This window comes from Anopheles moucheti, chromosome 3 (assembly GCF_943734755.1).
Source record: "Anopheles moucheti chromosome 3, idAnoMoucSN_F20_07, whole genome shotgun sequence".
Classification (NCBI taxonomy): Eukaryota; Metazoa; Arthropoda; class Insecta; order Diptera; family Culicidae; genus Anopheles; species Anopheles moucheti.
The window spans coordinates 43,901,458-43,919,541 of NC_069141.1; the positions used below are offsets into that span (position 1 = coordinate 43,901,458).

At 44.0% G+C, this 18,084-nt stretch overlaps 1 protein-coding gene across 1 annotated transcript in view; it reads right to left on the reverse strand.

The window, feature by feature from the left end:
* LOC128302082 (muscle M-line assembly protein unc-89-like) overlaps window positions 1–18,084 on the reverse strand; it is a 162,676-nt gene that overhangs the window by 81,287 nt on the left and 63,305 nt on the right. The window contains exons 2-4 of the mRNA XM_053038807.1: window positions 15,325–15,544; window positions 7,592–7,849; window positions 7,317–7,513 (exon numbers count right to left, since the gene is read on the reverse strand). Of these exons, the coding sequence (XP_052894767.1) occupies window positions 7,317–7,513; window positions 7,592–7,849; window positions 15,325–15,544 (675 nt within the window). The remainder of the gene's footprint in view (window positions 1–7,316; window positions 7,514–7,591; window positions 7,850–15,324; window positions 15,545–18,084) is intronic.

Sequence of the window (18,084 nt, forward strand, 5' to 3'; positions counted from 1 at the left end):
CACTAATTATAATCCTCCGTTATAAATACCTGTAGGGCCGGAGCTGCAGAACCGACCGAAGGGATATTTTTTTCCTCTCAGACGCCGCTTAGCTTACTCTACTCAAACCCGGTTCCTTGTACGCTCCCGGCAGGCCACATGGAGGAACCCTATCGCTTAAGCTGCTCGAATCCGAAAAAGCACAACTACTGCCGAACAGCACTATCCCGTGCTAGACAGACGTGTTTGATTAATTTTAATGGCTTTTCCCCGTTTCGAGCGCAGCATCTCGTTCGTATTGGATCGGCCGACCGGAGGAAAAGGTATTTGTTTACCAGTGTCGTGTGACGATTGCGATTGGGAGCTGGCGCGAAGGAGCTGGCTGTGGGACATCTTTACCACGCTGCGAGTGCTTCGTTAGCGTTGATTAGGAATCATAATTAGAACGCTGTTAGCTGCTTACTGGTAGATGTTGCGTAGTTTCCGAAGTCTTGCGGAAAGCTTTCACTGCATGATTATGGGTTCATGTATTTGCCGAGCGTTGTGGGATCGGCAACGAGCCCAGCTGGCGGTAACACACCGGGACACTCTTTAATCCACGGCAAAGAGTTGCATAATCGCTAGCCTTAGCCACGGTTTCGGGTGCATTCGTCGGAATTGGTTGCTTTTGAAGGTGGGATTTCCGATAAAAAATGATAATCTTCTAATCAAAAGTTTGTCCGTAAATGCTAATCCCTGTTAACCTTAGCCGCGTTGTTTAATATGCTGTGAAATGAGACACTGACAATTGATTGAGACCATTTCGCAAACAAGCATTAAAGCCGCCCGAAGCGTTAACCTACAGGGGAAATCGATTGTTACGAGTGAAAACGATTGCGGGAAGTTTAAGATTTGTAGTTTATAGCCCCTTTAATCAAGGCGATAGGCGAACGACTTTGGCCACTTATTAGACACGCCCGCGAAAGGTCGAAAGGCTTGTCGTTTGCTCGACAAAAGTGAAAGGTTCGCCAAGAACGTATCAAATGGCATCTCACGCATGTCGCGTGTGAGGTTGGGATCATATGTTGCGATCGTGTGAAATGATTAATTGGAAACATTCGTTCGATATCGGGCTGTTGGTTAACGAAAAGTCTTACATGCTCCAATTTAACGTAATTATAAAATGAGCTTATATTGATAACAAATATTAATTTATTGCATTCGATGAGAACATGTGTTTTATGCGTAATGGAATGAGCTTTTTGCGCGCGTGGTAAAGATATTCGATTGCAAGTGAAACCGTGTCCGATGCCACGAGATGCATGTGGTGGCCAAAAATTGGCTCACCGCTTTTCCTTTTTTTGTTTCTTCTTTTGCTCCAAAACCTACAGATTGCTTCCTGTTGCGGTTGTCACCGCGCGAACGGGAATGACATGATGATGATGAATGACAAATGGCGTTCATTTACGGTTTGGCATTTATTGATTACGATTCAGCGGATGAAATATTCCTGCCGTGGCATCCATACATCTTTTTCGTCGCTCGGGCGTCGAGTGTTATTTTTTCCCGAGCTCCGAGTACCGAGCACGCCTAGGCAAAGAGCAAGGCGAGCAAGCAAAAGGAGCAGCACAGACAAAAAAAAAGTATGCTGATTGGAAAACGTTGCGTTCGGTCCAGCCTTTCCATTTACGCTACACCCGCGGGTTGCCGGTTTGGCGGGACGATGCACAAGAGGTGTTGAGATGGTTCCGCCGCCAGCCGAGACCGACGCCATCGGACACTTTTAGGCCATAATTTACGCGTGAATTGAAATTTTATACTACACCTTTCGGCTGTGCTGTGCTTTTTTTCCTATTATCTACCCTCCGTCAGTTTATGGCTATCCCTGTCCACGATCGGACTGATTTTTCTGCCCCGTCATTAAAGGTAAACACTTTATTGGTGTGTGGTTCGTTTGTTGTAGCTTTTTTCTTTTGGACCACAAACCGCCTTAAGCTCCGCGTCCGTCGTACAATTGTAGCGGGCCGTACTGGAATGGGTTGTTCTTTGCGTTCGCACTTCCTTCTGTCCGTGGTCTCCGTGATCTCGTTGAGACCGTTGAGCGGTTTGAATCATCACTTTGACGCTGCGTCACGGATTCGCGCGATGGGACTCCGTGGCTTGGGGCCCACGATGGGCATTATTTACTATCAGCATCACTCCCAGCCCATTAGCGTCCCCCTTACTGGCTGCAAAAGGATGAAGTGTTTTAAGATTGTAACATTTCAACCGGACCGGATAATCAACGCATTTTTGAACCATTTATGTCATCATCCGTGCCGGTTAGATGGATCTCCGGTGTTGTTTGATGTTTCCATTTATTGCCATGATTGGCGTGCCGTTTTGTCGTGGGGCTTATGACAACACACGGCTTAATAAAGGATTGTATTCATTGCTCATTTTACTGAGAATTCTTACAAAACAAAAAAAAACGTGATCAAAAAGCTGTTTACGACGTGTTCAACAGTGATAGAAGCAAATGCAAATTATATTGCGCTCCTCGGTTAGACAAACGCATACTTTATACAAAGGAGTTTGATTATTGTGCTGGAATTTGCTGTGTTAGTCATGGTATCATAATTTTTAATCCAATTCTTTTTGATTTCCACATTCCGGCAAACGTTATCTCCCAAGCATTAGCAGTGTGATTAGACGGGTTCAAAATTATGCCTTATGTGCAATAAATATGCGAAGCTTTCCGATTCCGATAGCACTTTGAAAGAATTATAAATCACCACAAATCGTACGCTCCAAATTACAGCACTAATCGGTACAGCAATTTGGCCTTGAACGAATGATTTTGGGGTGTCTGCAGTCATCACGCGCAGTATCTCACCGTCGAGCCACACCGAGGAACCATCTTGTGCCGCATCGCGTATAATCCTAACCTCTCGTCTCGTTTTCGAAGGCACGACGTATCAATAAGCCCCAGCCTCCGAACTGACCGTCTTGTCAGTTTGGACGGTACGATTGATTGGATGGAATTATGGTTTCCGCGCCGGTTCATCGAAATAATCCTGTCCGCGTTGAATGCGTCTACGCCGAAGGACTCGCTCCGCGGCAATCAACAGCCGGTTGTGAATCCCCCAAGCACCCATCCCGCAAGTCCAAGGTTTTTGCCGTGAGGTTCCTTCACCAATTTCACAATTATCAACGCAGACCATAAACTGGCTGTGCCATCGCCGTCCAACGATATTCCGCACACTCCGGTAAAAAAAGTGAAACAAAAGCAAGCAACAACAGCAAAAACAAAACTGCTCGTCCGAAGAAAAGCGTTAAGTTTTTGGGGCGAAACATGGCGTCAATATGAAAAGCGAAAGCACCCATTTTTATTGATGTAACCAATCACGAGAAACAACAACCATAACGAAGTGAACAAATAACGCAACATCGCTCACTACCATTGTTAAATCGCTTTTCGTGACGCTGCTTTCCGGCACCACCACCACCGGGAGGGAGGCAATCCTCGGGCCGGGGAGGGAGGCAATGTGTCCACGCGAGCGGTGGCGGGTTTGGCGTTTTCTTCCTTTTGTTTGGGCCGTTTTTATCTCGTAACATTTTAATCTTGCGTTTCGCGTAATTGGAGCTAAATTAGAGTCGAACTTTGCTCCGGTTCTCTGCCGGTGTCGGTTGTCGGTTGCGGAGTGTTTTTTTTTTGTTTTGTCTCGTGTGTTTTGCTATTGGTTTTGTTGTTGCCTGTTTCCTTTGCGCTTCGGGCCCGGGCCACGTCACCGGCTTGCGACCATCGCTACGTGCTCGTTTTCAATCAACGACTCCCTTGGGTGTAGTACCGGATCGGATCCGGTGATATAAAGCACTGTCCTACCGTGTCGCGGACGTGTCGCGAGCGAAAAGTGAAGGCATCACACGGGACCGGTCGAAACAATAATCCCCCCCCCCCTCCGAACCCGAAATGGCACCGGTATGATTGTTGCAGACAGGCGGGCTGGGCGGTGTGGGAATGTTCCTTAAGAGCCCTTCGGCACGTCACTCTTCATCTGGCTGTGGCCATAATCGTTTGCGAGAACGCGTGTCACCTCGGGCCGTTTTGGAAGGAAAGAAAAGCGTACCCGAGCGACAAACAAAAAAAAAACCAAAACGACCCAACCAAAGGTGGACAGCACACATTCCGGATTCGATTCCGCGCTCGATTGGTCGCAAACGGAATTTCGAACCCCAACGATTTGCGTTCGGGCCTTTGTTTCGGTGGTTACGGTTTGCGATCGTGCCAAGACACACGCGTTCGTGACCGAATTGCGGGACTGAGCTTAGGCGGAACATTTTTCGGTTTTGCTCGAAAGTGAAACGGAGGAGTCTGGTAACCCATGGTCAAATGTTTCCCTGCTGCACGTCGTTCTATCATTTCAATTATGTCGTTTTCGATCAAAGGGAGGTTCACCTCGTCCACAAATCGGATTTGTTCGCGAAGGGCTTTCGATTGACACGCCGGTGCAAATGACCAAGCGCTTTACACTGCACTGAGTTCAAGTGCTTCCGGTGCACGGATGGATCGTCGATTCGCTGGTGCCGCCGTGTCACGTAGCAGACGAGAGTCGTGCACGACACTTCGCTTTCCCGTGGTCGTTATCTGGAGAAGCTGCCCGAAAATAGCATAAACGGTTACGAGGCTGTTTATGTTCTCCAATTATCTTAAAGATCGTGGACATGTTTTGACGCAACAGCGTATAAGGTTAATCCAGCTGATCTCAAAGTATCTTTCCTTGCATCGTTTTTATTGCACGAAATGAGTTCACACGAATTGTGAGTTCCGGAAAAAAAAGAATAATCCTAACAGTGTGAAACGATGAATTTATAATAATAATTTCGTCTATAAGATGCCTCTAGACACACAAAAACTTCCACCCCCAGGAAAAGCTAGCTAGGATGGAGACCGTTGAAATGGAGCTTTACGTTCACCATACATCAAGCGCAAAAAAAAAGTTGGTGATTCAATTAAATATCATCGAGATATGGTGCGGATGTGGAGCCATCTTACCACGGTTGAGATGTATCTTTCCGACCTGTCCAGCATTTTTTAAGTGGATTACTTGTAGGGGAAAATTTTAAACGAATGTAGAACGTTGCCTCGTTCCGTTGCGAGCTGCGTGGTTTCTCCCTCCTGGTAAAATGGACATGAAGATGGCTATGGACCTTAGTCACCATAATCCTGCAGTAGGTCTGCCTCCAGAGAACATAAACCACGAAAATTACTATTATAAATTTTCTACCATAAGCTTTTACGTTGCGCGTGCAATATAGGGAGGACACGCTCCAGGCTGAGATACTGCCGAGTAAGAGTATTTCTTGTACTGGTAAGTTTAAACTAGGTTTATTTTCAGGAATCTTCCAGAATACAAGTCGCTGTGAACTAAGATGTCTTTAGCCTTAAAAAAGCTGTTTGCTTGTAGAAATATTCGTTTGGAAAACACACACACTTCTGTGCCGTGTTCGTCCATGCTCATGCGTATTGTCCAAGTTAACTAACTTCGCAATTGTCCGGAAAAGAGTTTCGGGAAAACAGAACCCCAATCCGGATGTAAATGACTGAGCTTTAATTCGTAACGCAAACACGTTTCGGATTCTGGTCGTTCGGTTGGTTCGTCGCCGTACCGTACCAGGTAAAACACGAAAGTGTTGGGTAAGCGAAAACCGTGGTGTGTGTGTGGTCCCTTGTTTGGGGCAACGCAGCAAATGCAAAAGGAAACACGTATTCCACCAATTCAGTGCCCAAGAAGATCGATAACCATTGGCATGACGTAAGTGGGAAATGATAATAAATACACTTTTATGATAAACCCTCCTTTTATATATAAATATCCATTCGTTGATTGGATTCAATGCGCTTCCCTGCCCCGTTGGATGGCTAAATGGGTTTCCGGGTGGTTGTTTGATAGCGAAAACGTGAAATGTTCGATGGGGTAATATCTTTTGCCCGGTGTTGCTTTTGCTTTCCCCGTTTTATCACACCCCATCCGAGCAAAACGCTGTAGAGCTACGCAGCATCAGCGAAAGATTGATCACCGGACGTACGGCAAACATATGAGGGCTTTGGGTGGCGTACGGGTTGAGGTGAAGCGAACCGAACGGGAGTGTACAGATCCAATTTCGGTCCTAATTCTTGGCCCGCACCGAAAGCCCGGAAGCTGGTCAAAGATGTAGTTCAGTTTGTACTACATCAAGATAAATGACACCAGATAGAAGGCGGGCGGGCCTCAACAGCAGAGCCCAGAACGGCATGCCAGGCATAGCCGCACGCACACTGCGGCATGATGGGCGTACGGAAGCTTTATTAGCGGAACTCATTAGTATGAGAATCCATAATTGTTTAGTTTTTGTTTTTGTATTTATGAGCAGGAAGGCGAGTGATGAAAGGAGGTTATCAATTTCTTCGATGATGTAGCGTGCGTTTAATTAAATATTGATTTTCTCACACGAAGATACTGTTTCCTTGGCTCTCCCTCTCCCGTGATAATGAATAAATGATTAGCAAATCATTAACGAACACTTGAAATGGCTTAATTGCAATGCAAATAAATAATCGCGTGGAGTTGTTTACGCTTTTGAAGTACGAAATCGTGGGATGTTGAAGTTTGTAAAGTCGCTGCTGTTAAAGTCAATTAAATCAATCAAACATTCGCTCAGTCTGAGCTGCGACAAACATTTTTCAATAACATATCCATTCGAATAGTAAAATGAAGCAGTTTTTTGCCATTACGCACACCATGATTCCCGAGAATTTCGCATCTTAATGAAATGTTTCTCTTTGATGACTGGAGACTGTAGACTAGAGCGATGGTGTGGCGGCAGGGAAAACAGTCAGCCGAGAAAATAAATAAACAAGTTCAATCAACGGCCAGGATGAAGCTATTAGCGTGCTGCATTGACCTTTAGATCCTGCACGACAGCTAAGGCAAAAGTTTTCATCCTGCTGCTGGTAAACGCCGGTAAGCTGTGGCGTAAGAAGACGACTTCGAAACATGGAAAATGAGAGCTTTTTTTTTGGAGTTAGTTTCATGTTTTGTTGATGTAGTTGAGTTTTATCGAGCTGTGGACCGTTCAATACACGTTGGCATGTTTTTCGTTGTACATTGCACTGAAAAACTTGATGAGTTTTGCATCAAACGAACCACTGGAAGTTGATGTGCAGCATGATTCGATCGGATAGGAACGAAACAAAGCGCTCTAGCAACGGATTCATGGATTTTTTTTTGTTCTGCACCCATCCTTACTCTCATCTGCCAGCAGACGATTGGTTCGGACGGGCAAATGAAGAATCACGGACCGAAACTTTGATGTAGACGTGCGTGCATGGTACTCACAGTTTACGGACAGGGTGACTGTCGTTTCCAGCTTGTCCTTCTCCGACATAGCGCGATTCCAGACGACGCACCGGAACTTCGCCCCATCGTCCTCGCGCCGTGGCACTATCGACAGGGTGCTCGAGGTGCGCAGATCCTTCGAGCCGCCCTTGGCGATGGTGGACTTAAGCGGCTTTTCCGACCCCACTCGATACCACCTGCGTGCGGGAACAGAAAGGAACGGAATCGTTCGATAACGTGGGTCGTGGTCGGGTGGGAGAGGTGCGATGACTTACGTGATCGTTGGATCCGGTGAGCCACCGATGCTGCTGCAGGTCAGGTCGAACTTTTCGTCCTCGGTCGCCCGCAACTCGACGGGTTCGACAAACGGTGGCTGGGGCGGTGTCAGGACGGTCAGGTTGTAATACTCCTGGTGGACGTCCGCACCAGTACCGCTCGCTTTCACGCGACATTCGAACCGGCCATTATCTCTGCTGTACGATGTGTTCATTATAGTGAGATCATAAATTCCCTGCTCCGGTCGGAAGTCGATTCTGGAAATAGGAAACAGAACAAAAGCATTGCTTTAGACACAAAAATACTTGTGGAGGAGTAAATTTAATTGGATTGACAAGAACGTAAAATAAAGGTAACAATCGAGACTCGGTAGAGTTCCAATGAAATTGTGACAGTTATCTTTTATTTATCCATCTTCAACTCGAAACGTCACGCCAGACAGTACATTACTAGTAAAATATCATAATAAGATATTGTACTTTTACCACTCGGGAGACTCCACGCACGAACTGCAGCACTTTACGCTTCAGATCTGGAACGCGCGTGCTACAATGCGTACACTTCGACGCGAGCTCAGAATGCCATAAGCAGAAATATGAGCACGTTTCCTCATTCGCTGATTGTCCAGGAAAATGAGCGAATGTATTTGCAGCTTCGCCGAATTTGACGACGTGAACGTATTTAGAAACAAAATCAGCTCACGCCCGATTAGCAAACAATTAATTTCCATGTAAGAGCCGCTGTTCCCGGCCCCGAGATCAGCACATTTGCTGTTGGGTTTGGGAACCGTGGAATGAAAAGTATTTTCGGGGAAATTAATTTTCCAGCTCACCCCGCGTAGCTTAAGTTGGTATCAAGTGACACGTACGATCATTCGATTTTCCGCATTCCGGCGCAAAATATGCGCACAGAACGTACGCCCGGACGATGTTGAATTTGATTGTGTTTTAAGCATTTTGAATTCGCAGTTCGGCAAAACGGTGGCGTGGGAATAGAATTCCGTACCGGGTGCGTATAGATTTTTTCTCTCCATTTCTATGCTGCTCATCGTAATGCGTGTGCGGAGGGTTTCGAGCTACGATTCTGTTGCACTCGGGTACACACAGTGTGGAATCGTTGCCGGGGATGCAATTGTGCCGTGTATTTTCCACCTAGATAATTTGGAAAAACACGTCGAAAAACAATCCTATCGGAGAGGCTGTGTTTTGCCTGACCGTGTTCGATTTTAGCGTGACTACCATGCTAGGCAGTGTGGTGCTTCTGCTCCACCGGACACCAGTTCCGGTGGATAAGCAGTGTGCACCACCACGCTCATGGATCGGGTATTATTTTAGCCGGCTCGGGAGTGGAAAGAAAACATGAAAATAGAGCTGCTAGATGGCGGGCACTCGGTGGATCGACAGATAGATCCACCCCCTGTCGGACGTTATCGAGCTTACCGGTGAGTGGCGAAATTTTGTTGTACCGTTTGAGGCACGGAAATACAAATAAAATGGAAGCTTTTCTGCAGGAAATATTTGAATTCGAATGTAGCGGCAAACAGCGGAACACAGTTCCAGCAACAGGAAACATTTGGGTAATCATCGTCCAAAAACTGTGCACGGAATGGCGGGATGTTAAGAAGATTTAGATTGCCGAAAGTTGCTTCAATTTCAAAGCAAACCTACCTGATTCTTTGGGACAATTTGTTTCTTTTGTCCGCGGAACCATTAGAACTGAACGAACCGAATGGCAATACGAAGCACATTAAAACGAGTAAATAGTATGCCAACAGTCGTTGCAAATGTGAGGCTATAAAATTAGGCGCATAGAATTAAGCTAAGCCGCCCGTTTCTCGTCCTTTCGCCCGGGCGGGAGAAGGTTTTTGTTTCCGGGGCCAAATCCTAACTGGACCCCTCATTGTTCCGGTGCTGCCGGAGCCGGGCCGAATGGAAAATTTAGAAGAAATAAAGCAATCATAAAATAAATCATGCCACACGCCACCTACAATGGGAAACGATTCAATGATTTACGATTCGGTAAGTTTACGTTGCCGCCATCCTGTCGGTGATATTTTTGCGTAACACATTCCATCCAGTCCGCTCGGTGGTGGGTTGTGATTTTTTTTTTTTGGGGAGCATTACACGGAGCCTTAAAGTTATGGTAAGAATAGAGTAAAACAAAAAAAAAGAAACGCTACCCCCGAACAGCACGCCTTGCGCCATACAAACAAACTGTGCCCGCCAATGAAACGGCCTGCTGACGGAAAGTTTGGATAGGAACGTTTGAGAGCGACAGCTGAAGCATAAACAACGATCCAGATCCCTCGGACAGGAAAACAAGCTTTGAAGGAATCGTGCAGGGTAGAGGGGATTGGAGGACGGGGGGTAGCTGTTATTCTTTGGATAATTATGTTGGGCGAGCATAATGTAACTTTTTTTGTTTGGTTCAGAGTTTTTGTTTAGAAAATTTTGTCATGGTTCTAAAGTTTTGATCAACATGGTCCAAGCTTTGACAGCGCCGTGTTAGATTTGTCATGGTAGGAGGTAAAGGAGCAAGTTTATGTTATACCTGTTTTGTTCACTTTATAGGTGTGTTAATGATTTTATTGTAACTTTGTTGCTTGACAGTTGATACGTAAAGTATGTTGCACAAAGCGAGCTACATATTTCTTTGCAATGCTTTGCAATGCTTGTAAAGATTTGATGTTTGAAGTCTTGTACTTAAAATACATCAACAAATTTACAACTGTTAGCTTTTAATCATTTTTGCTCGTTTAACCAAAAGCAAACCGATTTGTTTTAGATTCAAATATTTCATTACAGTACATTAGTGACACAAAAACAACACATCTATCAGAATAAATTGAATAAACAACAGAATAAACAATGAATACAAATCGTAGAAGGATCAAGTGCCAAGCTCAGCTACTGCATCATCCGTTGGAAAACGATTATTATTTCGCATTACTAAAGATGATGAAGCCTAAATAAACTATAATCTATTCCTCTATTATATTTCCCATTCTTTAGAAGTTCACTTCCTACATTTGGTGGGATTATTTTGAAATTATTTATTTTGGAGTGATTAACATCCGATGAAAGTTCTACTACTCAGATGCTGCTGTCAAAGTAGATCTAATTGAATTTATCATAAATGGTGGCTTTAAGAAGTTTTCCCCCGCAATATCAATCTGATTCTCGTAAAAAGGATTCAGCTTCCCAGAAATATCGCACAAACGTTTTATATGCTTCACCGCGAAAAATACCAAAGCGTGCTCGCACGGTGGTGCGCTTTGTTGTGACAATGCAGCACAAAAGCACGATTGGTTGGTGAAGAATGAAGTCAAGCTCTATAACCAACTCAAACAAATCTATTGCATTCCGCTCTGTTGAGCAAGCGTGTGCGTGTGTTTTTCTTATATCCCACGTTCTTCTTTTTAGCATGTTGCCTTTCGCAGCGCTATATTGCTTATTTGGCAAATAACATAAAAGCTTCTCGGAACAAGGAGCGGGCATGACAAAAAAAAAAACGAAAAAAAGCAAGTTCAAACGACAAATGAGACAAATCAAAGGTCCCGAAAGGACGGACTTGTGGTATGGTTGGTCTGGCACTCTAATATAGTTTCCACGACCGGCCAGCACCGATGACCAAGATTGGACGGAAACTTTTGCACCTTCTGGAGTGTGGGTGAGGTCGGGGAAAGTAAAACAGCAGAAAACATTGATTCACCAACTGCATTACAGCCAAAGAATGTTGACCAATGTGTACACCGAGCAGGATCGTCGCCGAGTTTGATGAAAATGCTTCAAACAATGATATGAATGAAGATGTTTTTTGTTCTGAGTTTTTTTGCATGTTTAGCAAAGGTCAAATGATGGATGGTTGAGAGAAGCGCTTATTGAGATGGGCAAAATGAGACGGTATTTGATGACAAATATCACCTTCAAAGGATGCAGTGTTTGTTTCGTCTTCAGCAGAAGTTGAGATGAAAAACAATTGTAATATCAAATTAGGAATAAGAAATAGTTTTCCATTAGCCGATAGTTGATTTGTTCTTCTCTAAGGTAGGTTTTGCATCTGAGGATGCTCGCTAGTTGAAGATGCTTGCATATATTTAGAGATTAGTGCATTGTGGGAAATACATTCAGATGTAAAAAAAGTTTTTGCCGAATGGTTGGAAAGGAATTGAGTTTATAAGAAAATGAGTCCTTTGCTAGCTATCTATCAGCCGAAAACATTGTCAAATAGCTTTAAAAAGTTTAAGATCGAGGGCCAAGAAGAAATGGGACCAACAATAAAGAAATACCTGTACAAGTTATGTGGGACTGTGTTATGTGCAAATGTCACATTTGACCAGCATGTAATCGCTCAGAAGTTTCGACAGAAGTCACAATTGGTATGGATATTATTTATTTTTTTTTTTTAGTTATCACATTTATGATGGCTCTAAAACCGTTAAATGTAATATCAGTCATATATTGGTTGAGGATAGTACCAACTTCTAATGGCATTTTCTCCTTGTCTATCCCGGGCATTCTTGGATGGATATTTTTAAATAGTTAAGTATATTTTTCTCAACCGAGTATGCCCGGGATAAGGCAAATCGCAAGGAGGAAATGCCTTGTGACACTTGTTATTATCGCTCAACACAAGCGGTGTTGAAAATACGGCACTGCCGTCATACTATAAATTAAATAAAAATAAATAAATAAGTATATTTTTCAGCTAGTTAACAAAATGTTTGCAAAATGTTTTATGTTTTGCTTATGATCACCAACGCTACCAATGGCGCACATATGCGAAGAACATTCCTTTTTAGGCCAACCTGATAGGAAGGATTTATTTCAACTGTTTGGAGATCATCATGGAGAAGCAGTAGTATAATATTCATGAAAACGATGGTACCCACTATTATTTCTTTAATTGTTTGTGGAATTCAAATACTCATCAGTTCCTAAAAAAGATACAAAAAATTAATGCTTCGCAATTCGAGTTAATTAATAATGACAAAATGACATATATGAAAAGTAGAAAAAGACAATTTGTTATTGTGTTCGTAATATTTTGTCTATAAAATAGAACTTCACCAATTTTTAGAAGAAAGCTCTCGACAAGTACTGCTACAAAAATACATGAAAAAAGTGATGAACAGTGTCGACCGTATCAGAGGTCTTGGAAAAAGTTGCCAGAACCAATTTGCTAAACATCGTTCTTAAAAAACGATGTACGAACTTTGTAAAATATGCGTTCTTTGCATGGGGATGAGTTTAGCCTTCGGGATTAAATTTATTTATTCGCGGAATTTGTATTGTATTCCATTGCATTGTATTATATTTGTTATTTGTATTCCAGGAATTCTAGGAATAAAAGCTTCGCATAAATCCAATTTAAAATGCTAGTTTTCCTACAAACTGTTGAATGTAAAAATTACCATGCCTTTAGAAATTTATTTTCTTCATGAGCTGCTTGGTATTTTATTTGAGTTCGCACTATTGAATAGGACCTTAAAAGGTACAATAAACAATTGAGGTACAATTATTTAATCAAAAAAAGTGATTAAATAGTAGCATGCTTCTATCTATCGCACTCTGATGCATTGATGATTTAGTGATGTTCTTAAACTGCACTTTAAGAAGTGTTGTTGATGTTGCAGGCAAACCTTCAACCTTCGGGCAGAAAAATGTATGGCGACCGATTTGTGTTAAATTAAATACATTATGCATAATCGTCAAGAGCATGGCTAACGCTAACGGCACTTCCTCCGGCAGATGCTTGAAAAGAATGCAAATTTTTAACGTCCGAAACGTAAACCAAACACTCACTGTACAAGCCTTTTTACTCCCTGAGCAATGCTGATAGTGGCATTTCGTTTTGTGTTTTCCACCTCGATGTCGTTTGCTGTTTTGTTCGAAAGTCCTGTTCGGAAATTTATTCCCTCCAATGTTTGGGGGCCTCATCCTTAGCCTGTGCATTCACCTTCCGAACGCAATGTTTCACATCCCGCTGTTCGCCTGATCAACAAACAGCTTCACTTACACACAAACTCACACACACACACCGATCGAGGTCTAACCACCCCTCCCTGTTAGAGAAGCGCGGTTTCGGCATTGGGTTTTTATGCGGTTATGCGCTAAAAATGTTTAATATTCATCACTGTGGTCTTTATGCTGCGGTTGCTTAACTGTCAGAATGAAATAATAATAAACCTGTTTTCGGTGTACATTTTATCAGTCACTTGACACTTTTCGGCACCACCCGCCCATCCGCCCAAAATCCGGCCAACACTCATTTGGGAGTGCGGGGGTTTCGGCCTGGCGTCGGTCTGTGCGGCTTGCAGCACAATCCGCAATCGCAAGTGTACCGCGCTCCCACACACACACAATGCGGAACATATAACCCTTAACCTAATGGCGGGGGTGCTTCGGTTGCCCTTTTTATTCCGTTAACGGTGGGTGTACGTTGTTTCCGTGCGTTAAGGTGTCTGGTGTGCATCTTTTTTTTTGTGTGCTGTTTTTTTTTATTTTGTTTGTTGCTGTCGAGAGCTTTTGTTACCGAAACTGTCCGTAACGGGTGAAGGTCGTAGCTGCGTGTAAAAAGGTTATATGAAAAATTCAATTTTTTGAAGGTGCAGGGACCCTGTTTTCGGGGAGGGGTAGAGTAGCTGGAAATCAAAACTCACGATCAGCTTGCTGGTGTGTTTGACCTGTCCTGGGCACGCGAAAGGGAAGCTGGGCTGTAATCAAATTTGTGCGCTGGGACGTAATCGCTTTTGGGGCGCCGTGCTTTGTCAAATTTACTTAAGTTCCATTGATTTTTGTTTACTTTGCAACGTGTGGAGTGGTTGTGGATTTGTGATTTATGGCAACCATGCCGTAGCTTGAGGATTTATAAATTTTAACACATTATCATTATTGTACACATCGGTATCGAACGCAGCTGGGACATATACACGGTACTCCGATATTTCCCACAAAGCCGAATGTTGTAGAAAAATAGTATTTAGATGAAAATAAATGTACACATGGCAACGAACTTCCCCGTATGACTGAACCGGTAATGACTTTCATGTTGCGCGCGAGGCACCTAATTGCTCGCCTTTGTCGAAAGCATATGAATGTGCTGCATTTAAATATGCTTCATCAATTCGTTCACCATTGATGGAAAATAAAATCAATAGTTGCACAACGCTCGGTGTGGCAAACGAACAAATGCTTGCACGCAACTGCAAATGCACTTGTCATTTCCCGATCATATCGACCGTGTGCACACTTGCACCGTGGAAAAATCTCGTTCGCTGGATGGCACCAGGCCGCATTATTGGCATCAATCGGGGCGCGCGGGCGCGCGATTAATACTGGATCTCGACCGAGTGTGACGGGTGTGTAGGAATGCGGCGGTGCATCGGCCGGGGGAGTGCATCAGCGCCTGATAACGAGCGATCCCGCAGTGCAGTGATGCTTTTTGCCGCGTGACGTGCGTCCTCCTGTGATGCTGCCAGCATAAAACCCCCGTTGAGGAAGGTGCACCAATGGACCGGTTAGTCGGTCGAACGCAGCGAATAATGGATTCGTGATGGTACGTTTATTTGCTGTGAAACATTCGCCCGTCCCATCGCTGACCGATCGGTGCGGGTTCGCACCGGCGGGAAATAAATATGTGCATTTCCGGCTGAGACCGCATCCGGAATATTAAACCGGAAGCCCCGGGATGGGGGCACATGTTGATTGGCAGTAAATATGGTTCCACCTACCTGTAGTTCGTGTTGAGCTGCACACCCTTGATGGCAACATTGTCGAATTTGTTGCCCGTCGAACGTGCCCAATAGTAGGAAAAATCGCTTGCCGCCGACTGTTCGCTGAAGCGGCATTTCAACGTGACCGTTTCGCCTTCGCGCGTGTCACGGATCTCGTCCGCGGCCACGATGGTGACGAGCGCGAGGAGCGTTGACACCGTCACCGAAAATGCCACCGCTGTGAGAAAAAGGGAAGAGAAAGAAAGAATTTAGTAAAAGAAGAAATTACTCAAAAGACGCAATAGTCGATCTCCGAATTAATGGGTCACAATTGGGAAACGGACCGAGAGGTGATATAAAATTCGTTCTAATGGCGTTTGTGGTTCACTTCGAAGGGACGACGGAATTTCGGCCGTTTATTGCACCCGCGGCTGCAAAAAGGCACAATTAACACAGAATTATCGGTGAGCCGTGTTGAACAAACAAAACGGAACGGTACAGAAAAGAGCTAAACGATGCGTTGGAAAATCCATTCTAGTTTATTGATTTATTAATACTACCCGTGCCCTGCGATAGGACCTTAGACCTTTTAGAGTGCCGTTTGTGTTAATCGTGATGAAAAAGCATTACATTGTGTGTGTGTTTCGTAAAACATAAATGATTACTTTAGCCGTTAGCACATCACAAAAATGTTTTTTTGTAGGGAAAAGCTAAACCAAACCCAAGCTGTAACGCCTTTTTGACGGATGACTTGCGAAAGTATATTAGATCGTTTTTATCGCACCAGTGCACCAGCTGTGCAATGATTATGTTCTGGTGGCGGTGCTGGTGCCTTTACAGACGGGAAATGTTTACAATTTTAAGTAGAGACATCCAGCTCATTTAAGTGAAATTGTTGTTAAAATGGGCTTTGCACTACGTCACGCCGGATGCTTTATGGGTGAGACATAAAAAAATATCAAAATAAAAACAACAATCTCGCCTAACTGCAGTCGGAAAATATATTTCATAACATACCCTGGACACGGAGCTAGCAGTTGAAGTAGAAATGAAGCAATATGGGTCCGAAGCGCTGAACAAATACCTACACAGCGCTATGATGACCGTTAAACAAGAAGTCACCGAAACGCTTTACGCAAATTGTCACAACTTTATCGCTGGCCATTGGGCAGCCTGTGTGTGTTTTTAACGAGCTTTTGTTTGTTCCCTTTATGGTCACAGCAGGCCGAGAGAGCGTGTAAAAAGTGGTGCATATAAAACGCAGGGTTCTTGCGAAAAAGTGAGCATAATAAGAGTTATTGTATTTTTAATATTCTTCCCTCTCGGATAGGATCTCAAATTGCGCAGGCCTCTGGGGGGACGGTGGCCATCCTCCAACGAACTTAGCTATTTGACATTTAAAGTTGCAAACGGAAAGCGAGATTTGGGTTCTTACCAATTAGCTCACGTATGTAAAGGTGTGCAAAGTGCCAAATCGTTTTTATATCACAAACTTTCTGTATTACGGACTATTTCAGTGGGCTAGTTACGCGTCCCGTTATCAAGAATTGGGATTTTTCGAACCGCGAAATTCATTATTCCGCAATCCTTTTACCGTGGTCGCATCCGCCGGTAGTCGGATACGGTGGGTGAATATTCAAGCGCTTACAAGAGCTGATTCATAAATAAAATCCAATCCGCAAAATCCCTCGTCCGTGCGGATGCACCTGATGTCGATCCGGATTCTGGCACAAACATAAGTCATCGCCGTGGATGATTTTTAACCATTTCTCGACACGGGTGACCACGGGTTTTGGAACACACACCGTACGGCATTGCATTTGGGCCTCCGTGCATCCTGGCCGTGTACGCTGCACCACGCAAGGTTTGTTTTATTTTCGAGCTATCTAACAAGTCGCGATGTTTTCGCTTTGATGATCGCTGCACTGTGGTTGAGTACACTATAACGCTGTAGTGGCGGTGCTTACGTTAGCTACGAAAGTGCTATCCACCGGAGGAGTGGCAGCTACCCTTTTTTTATTTTGGTGGGAGCTGCCGTAGCCTGGCATAACAAAAAATAAGCAGTACAGTTAGACTAGGAACCACGGATGGCACCAAAATTTCGCGTCCAAAATCATTGGGGATGTGCTGGTTTACGGTTGGTGGTTGCTTGTTGAAGCCTCACGTAAAATACCACATTCGGGACCGATGCGAAGTGGAACCCAGCATTCATCCGGTTACCGTGGCATCGGTGCCCGATGACGGTTGTTTGGTGAGCCCTTGGGGCAGTGTGGTGAGATATTTACAGTGAAACCATTTGCGTGTAAATTTTGATACCGAAAAATGGCACTGACCGGTGGGCATTAGCAGGATGGATGGATGCGATGATGGTGTGTCCATCGTTGACACCGGTGTTGATGCAACTCACTCTTCATGGACGATGTGAAGCGTAATGATGGAGATGGTATAGTTTTTTGTGCAGCAATTTGTGCAACGATTCCCGAGTTTTAAAGAATGTTCTAACTGTGGTAGTAGAGATATTGAACCATAGAATTTGCAAATGATCAATTTGAAATTTGCACAACTACTTGATAAGGTAATAAGTTGAGATTTAGAGATCTAGCTTCGAGACTTTTTTGAAGTAAGATAATAATTAGAAACTGTATTTAAATTTTTGAAGTCTTGAAGTCTTGTGAATGTCATTGGAATTGGACTTAACGTCCTGTGTGAAAGATGAAGGATAGAAAAGGCATTCAGAAGGCAAACAATGGCAAAAAAGAACGATAGTAAATTGCGTCA